The sequence below is a fragment of the Malaya genurostris genome, chromosome 1 (genome assembly GCF_030247185.1).
Source record: "Malaya genurostris strain Urasoe2022 chromosome 1, Malgen_1.1, whole genome shotgun sequence".
NCBI classification, from domain to species: domain Eukaryota; kingdom Metazoa; phylum Arthropoda; class Insecta; order Diptera; family Culicidae; genus Malaya; species Malaya genurostris.
The window spans coordinates 7,583,847-7,606,101 of NC_080570.1; the positions used below are offsets into that span (position 1 = coordinate 7,583,847).

At 38.0% G+C, this 22,255-nt stretch overlaps 1 protein-coding gene across 1 annotated transcript; it reads left to right on the forward strand.

Moving 5' to 3' along the window:
* Nucleotides 1–1,418: 1,418 nt before the first annotated feature.
* LOC131431196 (uncharacterized) lies at nucleotides 1,419–21,284 on the forward strand. The gene is made up of 4 exons (XM_058596769.1): nucleotides 1,419–2,857; nucleotides 18,548–19,672; nucleotides 19,784–19,901; nucleotides 20,468–21,284. Exons 1-4 carry the CDS (start codon nucleotides 1,953–1,955, stop codon nucleotides 20,735–20,737), a joined length of 2,418 nt encoding a protein of 805 aa, XP_058452752.1. The 5' UTR covers nucleotides 1,419–1,952; the 3' UTR covers nucleotides 20,738–21,284.
* Nucleotides 21,285–22,255: the final 971 nt, after the last annotated feature.

Sequence of the window (22,255 nt, forward strand, 5' to 3'; positions counted from 1 at the left end):
CTCTGGAAATGAATTCTGAAACTGAATTTAGAATTCAAATTCTGAAACAGAGTTCAGGAATTAAAATTTGGTTCAGAAGTCAGTACCAAAATTCAGGTTCGAAGTTCAGATCTAACATTTAGTTCCATAATCTAGATTGAAAATTCATCTCCCGAATAGAAATTGGAATATTTGCATAAAATCAGGTAAAAAGTTTGAGTAGTGCTTGTATATCAATGTTTGCTTTTTTGCATTTCTAGTAATCTTTTGAACTATCTGTCACAATATTACATGATTCTACAGGATCGACAATGTAATATCCTCTAATGAAATTAGTCCGATCATAAACTACTTCCATGGGAGAAGAGTAATTTTTCATGATTTGTTAAATTTTTATAACAAACTAATGCACAATTGCTACGATTTCATGAGAAGATAAATTGTTTGGTGAAATGTTTTTTTTTTTATAAAGCCATTCTTTTCTGCCCTCAATGACTCACCATTGAAAACAAAAACGCTATAAGTAAACACACCACAAATTTGGAAGATTTACAGCATGGTTGCATCAACACACAGCACCAGGATTATCACATTTCCGGGAAACTTGAATGCTGATCAGAATCCCAATGTCACCACCCCATGCTGTCAGTTCGCAGGCAACGGTTGCTCGAAAACCAACGTCGAAGAGTCAAATTCAAATTGACAGCCAACACCGTTTTCATACCCCCCATGAAATGGAGTTCATGCATGCATGAACCACCATGCGGCTAGCAATGACTGTTCGATATTAGGTTTTTTATCGTGACGACACAAATGAACAAGTATTCATCCTTGACAGTTTAGCGGTACTGTTTACAAACAAGCTTAAACAAAAATCTAAGAGCACATCTAAAACAATCATCTTTACACTTTGCAACTAGTCTTTTTTATTTAATAAATAACAAAAACGAAACGTATTCAATCGTGAACAAATGTTTTAAAACTTTATTTAGGTGATACGGACCGTAAATGGACTGATCCAATTTGTCAATAAACAAACAAAAGAAATTTCTGTTTACAAACAGTACTGCTGAACTGTCAAAATGTGTTCATCCGATTGAGGTTAGCAGTGACGGTAAAAAACCTAATAGAGTTCATTCTTCAAGCTGGAAAATTTGATCACAACCGTGCTACGGTACGTGATCCTATTTACCGTCTAACCAATCGATTTTCATTTCTCAATTTGAATGATTGATTTCGTAGTTCTCAATGCAATCACTGTACTGAAGGGTGACATTCGAATGATTTCAGTTGTTTTGACAATTGGGTTGATAACACAGGACACGTACCCTTCCGGCACGTAGAGGCAGTCACTTGGCTACTTGATTCGTTGGTGTGTGAAGGCATCCCACCGCATTGTTATTTAGTATTGAAGGAATGATTCACACGCCGAACGCTCGAACCTGCAGGCAGGCATCAGGTAGTTTCGTGCGGTTGTTGATTGAAACGTCAAACCAAAACATAAACAAAAAGTGCACGAACGATTGATTACCTGTTCCAGCGCAAAGGCGCGGGTGTCTTTCGGTGAGAATTGGAGGCAATTGACGCCAAAATTCGGGTATTTCATCAAGTGAATGAGTAATTTTTTTTTGTCCGTAAAAAAACACGACGTCGTAGATCTCTCGAACGGTTCAATTTGTCTCTGTGTTGTGGTGCAGTGTTAGAAAAGCATGAATGAACACATTCACTGATGGTTGTTGGTGCTCGTTAATGACTGAGGACTGCACGAAAGCCACCGTCGTCTGGCTGACGGTGATTAACAAGTAAACATCATTCTGTCTGCCATATTCATTTCGGGCGTAGTCGGGCCAAACCCCTTTGAGTGAAACAAGTGTTTTTTAGTGAAAAATGTTAAATTTTTCCACTTAATTCCTGATCAAACATAAACGATTTGATAGTTGCGGCTCGGTGCGACGTGCTTGCGGTGTTTAATAATGGCAATTTTGTGGCGTTGCTGCGCACTGGTGGCATTTCTGGTCGCGGTGGGTGTGTTAGCTCAGTACGAATGGCAACCGAGGGATGCCTTCGACGAGGTCAAAGTCAAATTTGACCGTGCTACCGCTGACAATTGTCCGATTCTGCACGTTGCCGATCTGTTCCTGCCGGATGACACCGTGTCCCATCTGCCGGACATCAAAGAATTCGACCAGAATCCAATCTTCCCGAATCGAACGGCACTGCTGTTGCTGCACAACATGGCGCTAACCCGTGGTTTCTTCTGGAGCTACATTCTGCAGAGCCGATTCATTCGACCGGCCATCAACGATACGTACGATCCGGGTATGATGTACTACTTTTTGTCCTCCGTAGCGGATGTGTCCGCCAATCCATCGATCAACGCTTCGGCAGTGTACTTTTCACCCAACACATCCTTCTCGTCGTCCTACCGAGGCTTCTTCAACAAAACATTCCCCCGATTTGCTCCGCGAGCTCACCGGCTGGACGATTTCAACGATCCGATTCATCTGCACAAAATTTCCACCATGAACACGTTTGACGTGCGAGACTTGGGAGCCTTCTCGCCGGACTCCATTTCACACGATTACTCCACCGATTACTACAAAATCAACGAATGGTACAAGGCTTGGTTGCCCGATATAGTACAGAATAGGCACGACACCAAAACCACCTACCAGGTTGAGATCCGATACGCAAACAATACGAACGAAACGTTTACCTTCCACGGACCACCGGGGGCCGACGAAGATCCCGGTCCGGTTAAGTTCACTCGACCCTACTTCGACTGTGGCCGCTCGAACCGGTGGCTGGTGGCGGCAGTTGTCCCGATTGCCGATATCTACCCGCGACACACCCAGTTCCGGCACATTGAATATCCGAGGTAAGTAGTTGGCTTTTAATCGGCTTTTTGATTTGAAATTCTGCCTCAATTTTATTACCATAATTCTTCTTGACTTCCAATCGACGAATTGTGACAAAATCTTTGAGCTAATGCATCAAACAGAAAAAGTAAATCTTATTCTAATGGTTTTCATATAAGGCATGAATGTGGGACACCGTTACTCTACTTGTTCGAATTTAATCCGACGAAACTTTTGTTTGCTAATGATAAATCTGAAACCAGAGGAAATTTGTTAATTTTAACGACAAAACTCACTCCGGGACTATCCGGGACGTTTTTTTTCCTCATCGGCGATGACTGAGCTGCCGGCGTGTGCATGTATTGGAATCCCGGACCGGGATAAAATCCATTTGCTTGCCGCCGATATTCCTCACCGAGTTTTTCGCACCATGCCGACAGCCCACACAGAAAGAGAGTGAATTGAGAGAGCAAGAGCGAAAGGAAGGCCGAAATGAATCCAAATCGTTTCATTGATATTTCTTAGCTTAATTGATTGATTGATTTATGTCGTTTTCGTTTTTAAATTGCACTACACTGGTGTAGCGAAAGCTGCACTGAAACCGTTCGTTTTTACCAATTGCACTACACCAGTGCTACACTTTTTCTGCACCGATACCACTGGTGTAGCACTCATCAAAAGTTTGGTGTAGCTCTGCGCAATGGAATCGTTTATTGTAGTCAATGGTTACTGCTTATGTTTTCGTCATTTTTGTTCGTTTATTCATGCCTCAGTGTAGCACTGCACCGGTGTAGTGTAAATTAAAAACGAAAACGCCATTAGTTAATCATCAAGAGTCCTTACAATCGAGTAATGTCATTATAATTAGCCATTACATTACATTTTAGGATGGTGATTTTTTAATTGTTGCTACTTATTACATATTGAATTACACTACAGATCCTCGTCTATGGTCCCCTATTGATTATGTTATCATTGAATTAAATAGAAATGTTCATGGTTCATTGTACATCTATTCGAAAAACTATTTTAAATAGAATAAATAAATGGTAGTTCAGTCTTATTATTATTGAAAGGTTTGGTCTGAAGGAACTAGGCTTATTTTAATTTACAGCAGCGCCGCTTTTACGTAATAATGGGCTCGGGAGCAACATATATTTGTGTGCTTATTACTAAGACCGTGGACACGTGCCCCACTGTCTCTCTTATTATTGTTATTATTAGAGATTGGAATTAATATGAAACAACGCAAGAAACAAGTACGATGTTTTACTTTAATTCGAATCCACTGCCATACATTATTAATAAAGCTATAAAGTGATAATGTGACGAAACTTCTTTACAAGCACAGTTACTTGTTGTATCTGAGATGTTTTAATAAATGTACTTATAGAGACAATGGGTATTTTTAACAATGGAGACGTCTACTAAACATGAGGATTTAATTTAACCATATATTATAATTTTAAATTTTTTATTTTAATAAATGTTTATTGTTTGATTTATGAATAGAAGCTCTAGACTTAAGTAAAAAGTGGTGCGTGACAAACGAAGATTTTTACCCGCGAAGGACAGGATTTGGAGACAGCCAACGGGTAGATTTAGTTCATTCCACTAACTAGCGTCTTGACTCGTACTATGGCAGCAGTTTTGGTATTTCAGGTAGCCTTAAAAAAAACTGTTACATCCGGCAACTCTAGGAAGCCAGAAATACTTCTAGATTAGTATGCGGTGCAAACGGCTGTTTGAAATCGATTTATTTTCCCAATATTTCTCTGTATTCAGATGACAATGATTTTGCAGGTTTGAGTACAATTGTTTAATGGTTCGCTTCTTAATTAACCAACCTTGAAGAAGGATAAGGTCCAAACTATGTCAATTTTCAACATTTAGTACTATTATTAAATTTTCTTTCACTTATTCAAATCAAATTGGTCTGAATATAGTGAAAATAAAAGGATTTTTTTTCTTTAAAGGCGATTTAGTTCATTCCACCAACCGCTCTAATAAGTTAAGAATTTGGAGTGTGGATTGTTCATTGTAAAATTTGTTGCTTTAAATTATTTTGTGTACAAGTAGTTGGGTCAGTCCTTTACATGCTCTACATGCGGATTTTCGACTCGATGGGCCCTTCTCTATATACACATAAAATCAATTATGTTTATCAAATGAACACTATACCACGTTCACAATTTTGTTACCTATCAATTAGCGAATCTGTGTACCTATATATTTATATTTTCAATAACGTTTGAATACCTACCAACAAGTATTTATTGCCCGAGTTAGGTGTAATAAAAGTAGTTGGAAACAAGTATCAGAAGCGTTAATATACGATATATTTCATGAGGGACGACGTAAAAACTTACAGTGACGAGCGTTAAGTGTTAACGTAAAGTGATAAATAATATTTAGTTAGTAGAAAATGGAGAACTTCACTGATGACGAAGTTATGATGATGGCTATTGCATTTGAAAACGAAGAGGAAGATGAGGATCAAACTCCCTCTGCTAAAAAAAAGAAGTGGGTTCATGAAGCTTGGACGAAACGTGAAACGGAGGGAGAATTTACTACACTTTTCAAAGAGTTAGTAGCCGATGGATAAAAATTCCACGAATACTTCAGGATGTCGCAACACTGCTTTGAATTACTTCTACGCAAACTAGAAGTTTATCTAAAAAAGGAAGACTCCAAATTTCGACTGGCGATTACCCCCCAACAACCCCCCCCCCCCCCCCCCCCAACACATTGCATTTACGCTTAATTTAGGACTCAATGACAACTATATCATTCAGTTATCGCCTGGGAAGACTACAGTTCATGAAATGGTTCATGAGACCTGTACAATAATAGTTGATAAACTTTTAAAAGAAGCTATACCACAGCCTACTGAACAAATATGGAAAGATACAGCGAAACAATTTTTCGAACGGTGGAACTTTCCAAATTGCTTGGGTGCTCTCGATGGGAAGCACATTTTTATCAAAAAGCCTCCTAATAGTGGTACAGAATTTTATAACTATAAAGGTAGATTCTCAATAGTGTTGTTAGCTTTAGTAGACGCAAAATGCAACTTTTTGGCAGTTGACGTTGGGGCCAAAGGAAGAGATAGTGATGGCGGGATTCTCGCAAATTCTAATTTAGGACATGCACCAGAAAACAACAATCTGTCAGTGCCATCAGATTCTATCTTACCTGGAACTGATACAGGCACCTTGTTGGAGACGAGGCGTTCCCGTTGAAAACATATCTTATGAGACCATATTCAGGACAAGATCTGAACAATCAAAAACGGATTTTCAACTATCGGTTGAGTCGCGCCAGGAGAACATCTGAAAATGCTTTTGGTATCCTAACACAGAAGTTTAGAATTTTCAATCGACGAATCGAGTTGGACCCTGAATATGCAGATAAAATCGAGCTTGCCACATGCACACTGCACAATTTTATTCGTAAGTATGATGGCCAAGGGTGGCAAAAACTCGCTCATAAGATTTGATTTTTTCTATTCATCAGCTCACCACATGATTTACGATGCAATCCGAAAAATGATGGTAAAGATGAAAATCATCGCTGATTTAAACAAACACACTCACCTATACAGAGCACCGCTGACATCAAATTATGATGGTATTGATGGTTCTCAGTTTTGATTTCATAGCATTTAACTCTCATTCCTAGTTTTAAAAGGTGAGTACTGAGTTTGGCATCACTGTACCGAGCTACACCGGTGAGTGTATTCTTAAACCACAGAGCTGCCAACACAACCCAGATTTTCGGTTTTGTTTTTGCTGGTACTCAAAACGAACACAAGCGTTAATGTGCGAAAAAAATGTCGAACCGTAGTGTGATGTATACCATAAACGATTGAATTTCATGTTTCGAGCTAAACACAACTGGCTACTGAAACGAATGCGTTCTCCAGCATGCGAGAACATGTCTTGAGAAATGGATTGAAATGGCATCGATTCGAACATTGGCCGCCCATGGCAACTCTGGTGGGTGGGGAATACAAGCGAGACAGTTTCATAAGAATCTGATTCAATGTGTTGATGTACAAACACATCAAATCACAACTCACAAATCGTCTCTCAGTGGGTTCTAATATTTGATGAGCAGTCAGCGCTCATCTGCTGATTGCTTGACACTACGATGTTGAGAAGATGTTTTCTCTATACGAATGGTTACCCAGTTACTCAACTCGTTTAGTGATGCTTTTGAAACCGATTTGCAGGTGAGCTGAACTCGGTGATGATGAAGTACTGAGTTGATTATTGCCAGCCCTGATGATGGCATGCAAGATGTGCACAGTGGAGAAGGGCCATCACATCAGCATCATTTAGAGCTCGCACAGTTATCTAAACGAGGTGGAAATTCGTCAAAATCTGCTTTCCAAGTGCGAGAAATCTATAAGAATTACTTCAATTCTGAGGCTGGAGCAGTACCATGGCAAAATGAATAAATAAACAACTTATAGACAAGAAGAAACGTGTACTTATTTATTTGAAGATGGAAAAAGCTTTCGGGGGGCTTCCATATATTATATGATTATAGTTTAAGTAGGATGTTATGTCGCTGGGATTGATTATTTCCATAAAATTGTTGTTGATGGTATTGAATGCTGTTTTAACGACTTCACTTGTAGGCGTGTTCATATTGGTGATAATGTTGGTATCAATGGTGATATTTTCTTATCATTGATTGAAGTATTGTAGGAGTTTTTATCGTCGCCGCTGTTTCCGCTTCCATTAATTGAACTATTGTAAGGGTTTTTATCGTCAGCGTCGTCGTAGTTATAAGGAGTGTCAATCGTGTTGTTCATGTCTTGTGATATTTCGCTGTTAAAGTCACTGCAAATCGAAATTTTTATATATAATCAACAGATGTAACAGAAGCAGATACTAGTATTTTGGTCTGCTTATTACAACTTTCATCAATGTATCAGTTTTAATTCTTATTAGCGGCGGTTGGGGAACCACTGTATCCAATTTGATTTGAATAAGTGAAAGAAAATTTAATAATAGTACTAAATGTTGAAAATTGACATAGTCTGGACCTTATCCTTCTTCAAGGTTGGTTAATTAAGAAGCGAACCATTAAACAATTGTACTCAAACCTGCAAAATCATTGTCATCTGAATACAGAGAAATATTGGGAAAATAAATCGATTTCAAACAGCCGTTTGCACCGCATACTAATCTAGAAGTATTTCTGGCTTCCTAGAGTTGCCGGATGTAACAGTTTTTTTAAGGCTACCTGAAATACCAAAACTGCTGCCATAGTACGAGTCAAGACGCTAGTTAGTGGAATGAACTAAATCTACCCGTTGGCTGCCTCCAAATCCTGTTCTTCGCGGGTAAAAATCTTCGTTTGTCACGCACCACTTTTTACTTAAGTCTAGAGCTTCTATTCATAAATCAAACAATAAACATTTATTAAAATAAAAAATTTAAAATCATAATATATGGTTAAATTAAATCCTCATGTTTAGTAGACGTCTCCATTGTTAAAAATACCCATTGTCTCTATAAGTACATTTATTAAAACATCTCAGATACAACAAGTAACTGTGCTTGTAAAGAAGTTTCGTCACATTATCACTTTATAGCTTTATTAATAATGTATGGCAGTGGATTCGAATTAAAGTAAAACATCGTACTTGTTTCTTGCGTTGTTTCATATTAATTCCAATCTCTAATAATAACAATAATAAGAGAGACAGTGGGGCACGTGTCCACGGTCTTAGTAATAAGCACACAAATATATGTTGCTCCCGAGCCCATTATTACGTAAAAGCGGCGCTGCTGTAAATTAAAATAAGCCTAGTTCCTTCAGACCAAACCTTTCAATAATAATAAGACTGAACTACCATTTATTTATTCTATTTAAAATAGTTTTTCGAATAGATGTACAATGAACCATGAACATTTCTATTTAATTCAATGATAACATAATCAATAGGGGACCATAGACGAGGATCTGTAGTGTAGTTCAATATGTAATAAGTAGCAACAATTAAAAAATCACCATCCTAAAATGTAATGTAATGGCTAATTATAATGACATTACTCGATTGTAAGGACTCTTGATGATTAACTAAAACAATCAATCAATTAAGCTAAGAAATATCAATGAAACGATTTGGATTCATTTCGGCCTTCCTTTCGCTCTTGCTCTCTCAATTCACTCTCTTTCTGTGTGGGCTGTCGGCATGGTGCGAAAAACTCGGTGAGGAATATCGGCGGCAAGCAAATGGATTTTATCCCGGTCCGGGATTCCAATACATGCACACGCCGGCAGCTCAGTCATCGCCGATGAGGAAAAAAAACGTCCCGGACGATCCCGTCCCGGTCGTCCCGGTGTAGTGCGGACAGGCTATTACGGTCTTTGGAAAAATCAACCGAGAATTTAGAATTTTTTTCGCATCTGATCAAAACGGTTGGATGAACTTTCTATTACAATTTATACCTTTCTCAAATGTTAATGTATTTCAGTTTACGTGAACTTTTCGGTAGGAGAATTAACAGGTTAAACGGTTTCAACAAAACTGAGTTATTCTCTTCCATCTCTATGAACACTTAAACGAATTTCTCAGTAACTAACCTGCCGTACTTTGTTGTGCAATCTTGCTGCGGGTTCCAAACTGCATGTATTTTTGTAAATATGGTAAAAATCGCAGAATGTTTTTCAATTTTATCCTAACCGTTTCAAAAACTAAACCACGACTCCCCCATATCGATTTGGCCATGGATGCTTTGATCACAAACACTTATGCAACACGCAGAAAACCTTTTTTTGTCGTGAATACGACTTACTTTACTATGGGGCGCCTTTTCAAAATTTACCCTCTGAGAGAGTGATAAGTTTTTGATCGTGAATATGTTATATCTAATGAATCAACATAATTCTTGCTACATGCCATCGGAAATATGATCACAATTTTATGATAAAACTTTCAGTTGTGTGACATATTCTTAAATAGTTCACAATTAAACTTTTCTGAAATGTTTGGTATAAACGAGTATCAAAGAGGATAATTCATATGGCGCGTTTGCCTTTCTCGTATTTTGAAAGCTCATAGCTCAGTGATCTGTAGAAGGATTTATATAATCTAACTACCAATAGAATCGAAAATATTCAACTTGAACGTGTATTACAACAATATTGAAGTTTTTCAATAGTACACTATTGAAAAACCTGTTTGATTTAACCCATGACAGCACCAGCCAATCAGAACGCGAGATGTCTGTATCTATACAAGAGCATCCATATAAAAGTTGAATGGTTCACTTTTCCTATCATTTGCTGAGCAACTCTTCCCGAAACAAGACACACGACAGCAACATCGAGGACCTGTCGTCTCATTGTTTCCCGATATGAATGCACGAGACACCGTCAGCACAATGCCACCGAAAAAGGCAGCCAAAAAGTCCAGCAAGGCCCATTACCGAAACAAGACACACACGAGAACCATCTCAGATCTCAATATTTCCTACCAAAAGATTCATCAAGATGGGAGTTAAAATAATTTGCACCGTCACTAACACATTCAATTACGAACGGCAATGCGAAAGCGAAAGTGATGATTTTGAACACATCTTTATACTAGTTTACAAATATGCCGTGCGAAACAGAGTTGCCACAGATCAATATGTATTTTTGTCGCGAGTACTTTAGTATGCGGCCGAAAACAAAAATTGTTAGAACAAATGTTTCCACTTGATTTGCGCATTCTACTTTCCAGGCGTATCAGAACTGGCTAAACTTAAAGCAATTCTAAATATTTCTTTATCACAGTGATGTGGTCATCCTGAAAAGGACGGGGTTTCCAACGGATGGCCAGCTGCAGATGGCGAGGGATGATTTTCGTTTTCGTTGTCATGGGCAGCGTTACCGGTCAACTCCAACACTTCGGCAACCAAGTACTCCATCACTGCCGCCAGATAGACCGGTGCACCGGCACCGACACGCTCGGCGTAGTTCCCCTTCCGAGGCAAACGATGGATTCTGCCGCCAACTGGGCACTTCAGACCAGCACGGTTTGAGCGGGACTTTGCCTTGCCCTTAATTGTTCCTCCACAGCTCGACGACCCATTCAGTATTACTGGCTGCCGCTCTGCTAACTCTCTCTTTTATATCGTTTCACTGTTTCCCGTTCTGCGTATAGGAAAGGAATTCTAACAAATGGGACGTCTTACCGTGCTACCACTAGCACGTATAAAAGGAAATGTGATGTGAGAAATAGCGTCATTTAAGTTAAAGCAGCTACTCTGTACGTACGAGACACCGTCAGAACGATGGCTCCGAAGACAGGTAGAAAAGCAGATTTGTACCGTCACTAACACATTCAATTACGAACGGCAATGCGAAAGCGAAAATGATGATGTTGAACACATCTTTATACTAGTATGGGGTCGTGTGAAAATATGCCTTGCGAAACAGGGTTGCCATATATACAGATCAATCTGTATTATCATTATTATTATTATTATTATTATTATCATTATTATTATTATTATTATTATTATTATCATTATTATTATTATTATTAGAATCACTCTTGCATACCGAAGATCGTAGATACATTTCAGACCAGGCCATTGCAATTGTCTGTACTGAAATTTCGAGAAGAATCAGATATCTTCGAACTTCATAGCTTCAATAAAAATAAACTACAAATTTGTCGTACCTAGCTTCCTATATTAGCAAATTAAAAAGGAATTGTTTCAAGTTTGGAATATATAGTTGTAGAATAGTAGCTGTTTAATGTAACTAAACTGTACTTTAATGTAGGTGTATCGCTTCAAATTCTATTAGTGAAAAAGAGGAAAGCTTGCACAATTCATACAATCAATCAACTAACTGATATTCGGAAAAGTGATGGGAGCGTGTCAGTTTTTTCGTATTCACGACATCCAGTTATGTCTCTGACATTACTCACCCGCCTTTTTTTCCTTCGAAATAACCAAATTTTATTCCACTTGAATGAAATCACATTACGCCAGAATAATTTCTTTTTTTTTTCATCACACTACCATTGCTCAAAAACGAACATCCATTTCCATTGCAACGCCATTTTGATTATCGGTGCGGGGATTGATTTAAAATCGAGCTTTCGCGAGCAACCGACTCGCGGAACCGAAAACATCCGATTTTGTTGTTTATTTCACAATCGGAATTCTTTTTAATTTCCAAGCTATCACGCTACGAATTTAAATACACAAAATTAAGAAACGCGGACCGAAAACACCGAGAAATATTAAAGAATTAAATGGACGATCACGGATTTGAACTTGAAGAATTGCGAACCATTTATAAAACTAACACAAACGAAGGGAACCGTTATTTGAACGAAAACCGGAGCAATGGAATTTTCCCCGGTAAGAAATTCGCCATGTGTGTTTTACATTCGGCCGGTTTTACACTGATAAAAATAGAGACGGTCGAATCGACGACACGACCTGCCACTCGTCTATCAAAACTGTATCGTAAATTTAACTACCCCTCAGTAACTGGAAATGTCAAATCGAAAACGCTAGTGAATTTTTTTAAACTGGCAGCACAAGTTTATATATTTATTGATTTTGAATAACAGTCACCATAACCTTGGTTACTGCATATCGAAGGCAAGATGAATGTAAACAAAATAAATTTCAGATCGGTTATTATATTACGGAACATTTTAATGGATTTACCTGACTCGAGCGGAATATAAAAATTGAGGAGTATGAGTTATGTCTTTTATAAAGCCAAGTTCAAAATTCAGGTCTTGACTTGGAACCGTTGTGTGAGAAGGAAGACATGGAAATGACCGACAACGAGCTAATCCTCGAATAGTGGCCAACAAAGTGAAATACTGTTTCCACTGCTGCGCAATCAACCGACACAAAACAATTTTGACACCGGCATATTACACCGAATCCTACTGCCCAGAAAAGCTAGCAGTTGAAGTTTACGGATGAATCGCTGGAAGCAGATCATTGCCCTCGTTCGTTGGTTTCATCCATAGTTTCGATTAAATTCCGAAAATCGAGTCCATTTAAATGCATTTCTGCTTAATTTGGGCAAAGTTTAACACTAATAGAACTATTCCACCGCTTTCAAAACATGTTTATTTGTTTTGGGGTTCCTTGGTAACTAGTCCATAGCAACTTAAACAGTGTTGCTCGAGAAGATTATTTTTATCATTTACAGGGGGTCGCTAGATTTGTGGTAACTGACGGTGAATCGTTAGCGAACAGTTTTAATGCTGATTTTTCTTCGAAGTGCCTGGTCGTGTCGTCGGTCGAATCATGTGCGATAAAACTACAATTCTCGGTTAATTTTTCAAAAGGGCGTATAAGCAAGTGACAGTTTCTCTTTGTTTACTTTCTCTTCTATTAATTACCAAGCGGTTTCCACGTTTATCACTCAACTCTTTGCATGAAATGATACCAGAAACTTTCGACTTTCAAACAGAATAGTGATATCAACGAAAATCTTTTTAATCACATCACAATAATCGAACGAGAGAATGATTAAAGAGAAACTGTCACTTGCTTATACGCCCTAATGAAAAATCAACCGAGAATTTAGAATACCTTTCCACTGAGGAAGCGATTAGATCTTGGGCGTTGAGCGTTTGTTGCAAAGATAAACTCAAGATTACAATGTCTCATACGATCCATTGAAAAATGTTGGGTCAGTAATCGTGAACCAGTAGGTTCAGTAATAATGTAATTTTATTGATGTTTGAGAGCATATTCAGCAGCTAGAAGTTCTGTATGGAAGATCTATAATAGAACAGAAACTGGAACAAACGTATCCCCAGCAAGCCGTTCTAGTTTTATTTCTTTGACCAGTTCTTCTGACAAATTTAAAACTGGTCTACGATGCCGTTCTATTTTTTATATATTTGAAACACAAGTAAAACATTGCTGGGGCTGCCAGTTTTTCTTGTTATAAAATCCAGATTTAAATTTTGTAACTGACATAAATTATGCATCTAGAACCAGAACACTACTGAATATGCCCTAATAAGTGTCGACTACCTCCGACAAAATGCCATGGAAACAATACAAATTAGAAAGGAAGCAAACATATGTTTACATTTTGCACATAATTATTTCTGACTTCAATGGTATTTAATGCTTCGTGGGATGAGACGATTATCAACTAGAGAAATTCTAAGCTATAATTGTTATAATTTTTACTTTCTTATTTTAAGAGTTACTGGCAAAATAGCTTAATAAAAAGCAAAGTCCTGGCATTACATTACTTTTGTGGAATTTTACCTTTCTGTTTCAACAGACTTTGCAGCCGATTCTTAGTGTACAGAATCATTGCATGGCTGAAAATAGCTTAATATCGTTCATATTGTTTATATTTTTTCAAGCATAAACAAGCATTGTCATAGTTACGATTCGTGTAGCAATCAGACGCTTGTTGTTTTGTTTCAAAAGGGGTCCTATTTAAATGGAACATGAGAAATCGCAGACCACTCTATCTTGAGTTTATCTTTGGTTTGTTGAACTACACACCCTTTTAGAAAAATCGTTCAACGGTGGTCTTTCGTTGGTCCAATCAACTTCCAATTAATCGTTCAACGGGAGGCCAACACAGGACCTTTGTTTACTGATTTTGAAAGGGATCATTGAACCAAGCGCCATTTTTTTTGTTCAACAAATCTGGCAGAAAGAGATCCAATGTTGAGCCTTTACTTCGCGTAGAACAACATTTTCTTTTTATATGAAGAAGTTACCCAATATTAACACTATTTTTGTAGAGAGCCAAAAATGTGGCATAATATTTTCGATTCGAATTTATTATCTAATATGAAAATTCTAATAAATTTATAATACAATTTAGTGGACTGTTATCACATCAAATGAAGACAAATTAGTTCTCGTTGCAATGTTATCTGTGCAAATGATGATGATTGCGCAGATCTCCTACAACTGCTGAATTGTGACATCCATCGTCGTAATTTGAAATTCAATCCTTTTCTCCGAGTTTCTCGCGCTAGAACTAACTACGATTTCAAAGAACCAGTCTCCAGTATGTGCCGTTTATTCAACGGAACGAGTTCGATCTTCATTTATCGCGCAATACTGTCAAAAACCTATTTATTAGATTCTTTTCCTACTAAATTTATTAATTCTACTATTACAGTAGCGCTATTAATATACATGACTAGCATTAGCGTTTAAGGTTTAGATTAGGATAATGATAAGATAAGACAAGATGATTGTTATGTATCATTTGGATGTATGTAATCTATTGATACAAAAGATGAGAATTTTTTATGCCTGTTGGAGAAGGAGAATGTTAGAGTCTCAGCTCCAGTGGGCTTTTCCCTTACCCCATTACTCCTAAATAAAATCAGTGGTAGAAATTTACCATGCATATGAAAGACAAACGATGCATAGCTGATATATCGAATCGACTCACTTTGGTGAACTGGTCGGTTCGGAGCTGTTCACTAATTTAAGCTGTTTCGCACAACTCTAATTTATGTTCGTTATGATATTCCCTTAAGGTGAAATGTAGCGTCATAAAATGCGCGCAAAATTTTATCCGCTTCAGTTGAACGAACCGTCGCACAAAGCGTACCAAGAAAAACGGCCACATAGAAACAAGAACTTTTTTCAATGATTGAGCGCAGTGGGTTTACCTCTCGTTATATTGGCTTGTAAAAAAGACGGGACGTAATGGATTTTAGAATTCTTCACACTTTGAATATATGCTGATTCAATCATCATTGTTAGTGATTACTCTTACACTAGAGTTATAAATCATGAGTAATTATGAATGATTAACATGAGGTTAAATGTATATGTATTGACTAACTTGCTAACCATGTATATGCCTGATTTTAGTAGCAAGCATCGATTCTCCTTCAAAAGAACAGTTGAAGACAAGATAACATTCAAGTATTTTCGATATCTTTGCCAGTCGTTCACCAGGCCCTTCCCGCCGATGAGATAGAATTTACGTAAAAGTATTCACCATTAATTTTTTTTCGGAAGCGACTTTCGGAATTGTATAGCATGATGAGTCTAGAAATGTCTGTTTCAACGATAACGAACCGAAGACCAAACAGCCAGAAATCATCAATAGTTTAATAATTTCTTAGATTACATTATTGGAATACATTCCAATTATAACTAATAGTTCATCATACCATGCAGTTAAAATATTTAGTGAATCTTTTCTCAAGCACATATTTGGGGCACGAAATTGAATATAAAGTTATTTCGTAGTTCCTTATTATTCAATCGATTTTGAAAGCAAAATCAAGCGTTGATTCATTGTATTCATAATAATTGAAAAACCAATGAATTCCTATAAGTTTTCCATGCTGACTGGCTCGAAGCTGGCCCTCAATGTTTATCACATTGTTTGTATAAATGACAGCTACTTAGAAAATAAACGATTTCTTACAATACTCATTTTATTGTATGCAAGTCGTTTTTATTTCAACACAAAACCCAATGCTGCATAAATTTGCGTCATTATTTTATATCTATTTTTTGCTCACGATATAATGCCACCGTGCCCACCGTGCATTTCTCACACCACCTCAACACGAAACAGCAGCGCGCAAGCAATAAAAAAATGCAGAAAAGTTTATGAAAACTTTAACAATTTTTGGTTGTTTTCGCTAAAATTTTATAACTTTGAGTTGCATTTTCAGATTCTTTGTGAAATTCTGCTACAAATACTACTTTTCAGTTCAAAAATCATCCCCGTGGGACGGAACAGTGACCGTTTATACATTTCAAAAACCAATTACGGCTCGGCAAAGCAAAATTTAAAAATTCTAAGAATACTTAGTTATGATAAATTTGATTTCGAAAACTTAAGTGTTTTTGGTTTTTCGAAAATCGGTCTAGTTTTTGAATAATTGATCAAAAACGCGATTTTCGCATTCCGCTACATTTCACCTTAAGGGCTGAGGCCAGTAGGTCGCGTAAAACCACGTGGCTCGCTGTGCGTATTACATTTCTCTTCATGCTCTCTCGCAAATGTGCAAAATGACTCTCGATGTGGCCGGGTGGCCAAGAAAGTTTTGATATTTTCGGTTACAAGTTTGACTACATCACATAAAATCCAAGAAAGCTGCCGCTTGTTTGGCAGCCTCTTTGAGCCGATTTTATTTCTCTCATGTTTCGTTACGTTACCAGAGAACTAAAATGGCGCCGACATTACACTTCATTTTCATCGCGACAATATATATGTTTTTATGCACTAATCGCATCTAAATTAAATTATCTAGGCATTGTCAGGATAGATTTTTGATCCCTGCTTTTGAAGGCGAGATATTCAATGAACAATTTGAAAGACGGCATTTTCAGCTGTTCAATTCTTTCTTCAGTAAAAAGACTAAAATAATTTTCTAAGAGATTGTCAGTTGGGTTTTTTATATTCGTCACCATTTCTGAGAAAATCAGAAAACCATTTTGCATGTCTGCCTTGAAAACTTCCTCGAGAAGTTCTACCTATACGGCTTGTGACATTTGTTTCTAGCTTCAACCACCTCTTCTGACAATTATCCTATCGAAGAAAGAGTATGTTCGACAACAATAGCACTGTGAATTAAAATGTTGTGCACGGTTGGGGTCATCGGATACCATGAACATAGTTATACGTATTGTGTTAATTTTATAACCATTAGCTAAAGTCTCAAATATTATCTTAAAACGATAGTTCAGAATAATATCAACACCTATCCCGACTAAAAAATATTGTAGAAAAACAATACGATTTGTTGTTACAAAACCTTCCACAATTTTGCGTTGACAATTGAAAAATATTTAAATGTATTGTTGTACAATATTCAATTAATTGTGAACATGCTTTTCGCAATAGAATGTATAGGTTGTTAAGTATCGTAAAAATTCGAACCATGAAATTTTCTCTAACATGTTTTCTTGGAAAACAATTAGATGTACAATTTGCATATTGTTTAAAAAAAACACGTGTACAATAAATTCAATTGTGAATCGTAGATACAATTAATTGAATCGTTGGAAATGAAAAAATGTTTGTCTAGATACAATAAAATGTATTGTAACCCATAGATCTAATTGTGAATCAATTGTTGATGAAAAGAATGGTTTATTTTTTTACGGGATTATCTCAGCACTAATTTCCGGTTCTGAAAAGAATCTCCGACTGGTGATTCCATCATTGGTGTTTCCGAAACCTAAAAGCTAAATGAAAAAATAATGTAATCTTGCATCTTAATGAATTTGCACATGAAATCTTAAAACATATCGCTTTGGTTATGTTTTGAAATGAAAAAGCACATTAAATTGAAGTGCTTTTTACATATAAATCGATCGTGCAAATTTTTATCAGTGTAGTTTGAAGCTAATCACATTAAAGTACCTATTGCGGAAGGGTTTTCCAAAGATATTATAACATTTGGTGGATATTTTTACAAAAATCAATCTTAAAGGCGGCAAAAATACCTCTGTTAGCCTAGTTTCTAAATAGGAATTGAAACCAAGTCAAAACATGCATCGATGTTTTTTATCAATTTGCTGTCAATGTTAAATTCGTCCTTCTTTGAAAAAACAGCTGATATATCAGATAAATCTGGAACATTGGCAACTCTGCGGAAACGTGAATTAAAAAAATGCAAGTTTTCTAAAGTAAATTGAATTTGTCTGGTTTTCTAAATTTTATCATTTTAGAATGCACTAACGTTCCCCCACTTTCCCCAGGTACACCGGCGTGTCGGTGGTCGAGATGGACTTCGAGCGTATCGACATTAACCAGTGCCCGAAAGGTGAAGGCAACAAGGGTAAGAACAAGTTTGCGGATACGTCCCGGTGTAAGAAGGATACGACCGAGTGTGAACCCCTGGACGGCTGGGGTTTCCGTCGGGGAGGCTACCAGTGTCGCTGCAAGCCCGGCTATCGGCTTCCGTCGGTAGTGCGTCGACCGTACCTAGGGGAAATCCTGGAACGAGCTTCCGACGAGCAGTACTACAACGGGTTCGATTGTAAGAAGGTTGGCTGGATGCAGAAGATTCCGATCGAATGGTACCGGCTGCCGGAGTACACTCGTGACAAGTACCTGAGCCACTACTACGAGTACAAGAACTTCAGCAAAGGACCGACTTCTGTGCACACGGAAAAGATGAACGTCAATGAAGCGTTGAACTTTGTGCTGGGAGTTAACGAGCACACGTGCCAGAATTTCCACCCGCAAGATCTGACACTGAACGGAGATATGAGCTTCGGAGCGGACAAGCAGTTCGTCAACGAAGCCAAGATGGCACTGCGTTTGGCAAACTTTATCAGCGCTTTCCTCCAGGTTTCCGATCCACTTGAAGTGTACTCCGGCAAAAGGGTGGCTGATAAACCGCTGACCGAGGACCAAATGATGGGAGAAACGCTGGCCCTGGTGATGGGAAATTCAAAGATCTGGACTGCCGCCACCTACTGGGAACGTAGCAAATTCCCGAACCGTACGCTGTTTGCCCCGTACGCCTACAAAACTCAGAAGAATACACGGAAATTTAAAATGGAAGATGTAGCCCGTAACAACAAAACCGGCCAGGATTACACCGAGCTGCCGTACTTCAAACTGTTGAAACAGCGGTGGGCCGCAAACTTTGACTCGCTGGAGAAGAACTACATGAAGATGCGTATTCGACACAACGAAACCGGCGAACACCTGCAAAAGTACGAACGGTTCCCGAACTTCTATCATGCGGCCACGCTGGACCATGGTTTCTGGACAACGCCCCAGTTCCACTGTAAGGGTTACGTCAAAAAGTGGCTCATAACCTACGCGGCACCCTTCTTCGGCTGGGACAGCCTGAAGGTGAAACTCGAGTTCAAGTAAGTATTGGCACTCCAAGGGTCGTTGACAGACCGTGATTTGCCTAGTCGACACTTTTTCTCACCTTTCGATTTTAATTCAATTCTATTCCGAACATAAAAAACAAACAGGGGAGTCGTTGCAGTTTCGATGAATATGCTACAGCTGGATATCAACCAGTGTCCGGATGACTATTACGTACCGAATGCATTCAAAAATACCCACAAATGCCACGAGAAGAGTTCATATGTAAGTAGATTTGTTTTTTTTTCTCTTCCTTCCCGTTGCTGATCGTGCGTTGCGTTGGGATGCAGTTCGAGAGCCATCTCGACCGAAGGTCCTTTGTGCTATAATTGAGCAAAGTCTCGCGCTCGTGACCACATTCGTGATTGCATTTGTGTGTGTGTGACAAAATTTCTTTTGTCTATTTCCCATTGATAACTTTTTCGATTCAAAATAAAGCTCATTTTTAACGCATTCTGATGAGTAAAGTTGTCGTTTAATGGATTTGAAGCTACTAAAATGTTATAGGATCTATTGGAAAATAAGAAATTTCAAATCAAAACGGTCAATTCGTTCAAACATTCCACGATCACCCCTTCGCTTTGTGTCGCTTCCACCCGGGGTAGTGCACAAAACGCACTTCCATGGTACATTCTGAACGATGAAAAGGCGCGCTTTGTTCTCTCCCCTTGACGCAATTTCACCAGAAAGCAAAATTTGCATCTGCAAACGCAACGCAACGCGGACGCAGGACATTGACCTCAAGCCGATCAATTTCAAACCGCTAAAAAAAAACAAAATCCCTATTGCAGTGTGTCCCGATTCAGGGCCGTGAGTACGAACTGGGCGGCTACAAGTGCGAGTGTCTGCAGGGCTTCGAGTATCCGTACGAGGACCCGATCACGTACTTCGATGGCCAGCTGGTCGAAGCCGAGTTCATCAACATCGTGAACGACGACCGGAGCCGTTTCGATACGTTCAAGTGCCGGCTGGCGGGGGCCGCCTCGCTGCGCGTGGGTTTCATCCTGCTCGGGGTGACACTGCTACTCGGCCGGATCCTGATGCGACGTTGGAACCGATAGATCAGAGTCGTTCCTCGGATGGATGCCGAATTACGAGTTCATTCGTACTTTCTGAATTTCTGTCATTGGAAATAATGAAAAAAAAAACATTTTTATTGTAGGATTATTAACAGTTAAATGACCGCCTTCGCCGGTAAGTGCCTCGGTTTATGCAGTGAACCACACTCGAATAGTTATTAGATTGGGAAGATTAACATTCCGTCCAAAATATAAAATTTAATTAGTAGGACTAGTTATATAAGATGTAAGAATATTTTAGAGCAGAATCTCGATGAAAAATAGCTGATGAAAAAAAAGACAGATGTTTTAAAACACAGACCACGAACCGTCCATCTTTCAAGTGAATCTTAGACTATAGCACAATAGTATATTGTTTTTTTCTTTTAATAAAGTCCAGATTCTATGTACTGCCCATTGCTAAATCCAGATGTTTTTAAAATGAGTATTTTTCCTTTGTTAGGGCAATTTTTGTACAATTGTAGAATAATTTTAAAATTATTGATTAAAACAGATCACGATTAATAAAATGAAATGTTTATTTTTTAAACCAATGTCGTTTTTCTTGCAGTGTAAGCTACATACCAGCCTCCACCGGCATTCGTGATCAATGTCCAATTGGTTGTCGTTTGCGATTTATTAAATGAGAGAGAGTTTTGAAATTCATTTCATGTCACAAATGCATCGGATAGAACACGCACCCACTATGGTAGTGCTGGTAATTTAAAATCGTCAGCTGCTTCAAAAGTTATTCCCTCGAACGCGTCCATTTTGCCATTTGAATGATGTAGCAAAATGGCATTAAATCTGCACAGAAGTAGTGTTAAATATCTCAAAATCAATTAGTAGTAATGTTTGACTTAATGGCAATATTTTGGAATCAATATTCTTTGGCATTCGATTGAAGGACGAAACATTTTATTCAACATCCTTTTGAATTTGAAGCTAAAACACAGAGAACAGACAGACATCCAAGCTAGTACAAACTTTTTCAAAAAGCTGTGTAAAGCATACTAGTAAAAATGTGGAATGTAGAAAGCACAAAAAAGCTACAGTAAGTTGGCAACAAAATGAACTTCGTCGCTCATATGAAATGTTGGACGCAAGCTGTCAGTATTGCTGAAACGTATTGTATGCAACATCGAGAGCAATGTTCTTCTGACAACAAACGGTAGATAGGGATGATCAGTTCCATCATTATGCCATTTTCTAATATGGTGCCTGTTATTAAATCAACAATCGGTAATCTTTCTTTTAATTTCGGGAAACAATTAAATTCGTCAATGACTTGAAAACTAATATCGTACTCGAATATGTATAATGAGCAACCAGTAACACGAAATATTTGAACAAGGAGACTTTTAATCGAGCATGAAGAATGTAACAAATCATTAAAATTATAGTCGCTTCGATGGCAACGAATTTGGTTTTAATTGCCGTATGGTTTGTACTATATATATACTTAATTTATTATTTTATCGATTGATAGATGCGAAACGGACTGAGTAATAAATTCTTACT

What these genes read in the sequence shown, in the direction of transcription:
- LOC131431196 (XM_058596769.1), top strand. Translation starts at nt 1,953, where the DNA reads ATGGCAATTTTGTGGCGTTGCTGCGCACTGGTGGCATTTCTGGTCGCG. An exon ending in CGGCACATTGAATATCCGAG is followed by an intron (nt 2,858 to 18,547) that starts GTAAGTAGTTGG and finishes CACTTTCCCCAG; the next exon opens with GTACACCGGCGTGTCGGTGG. An exon ending in GCCACGAGAAGAGTTCATAT is followed by an intron (nt 19,902 to 20,467) that starts GTAAGTAGATTT and finishes TCCCTATTGCAG; the next exon opens with TGTGTCCCGATTCAGGGCCG.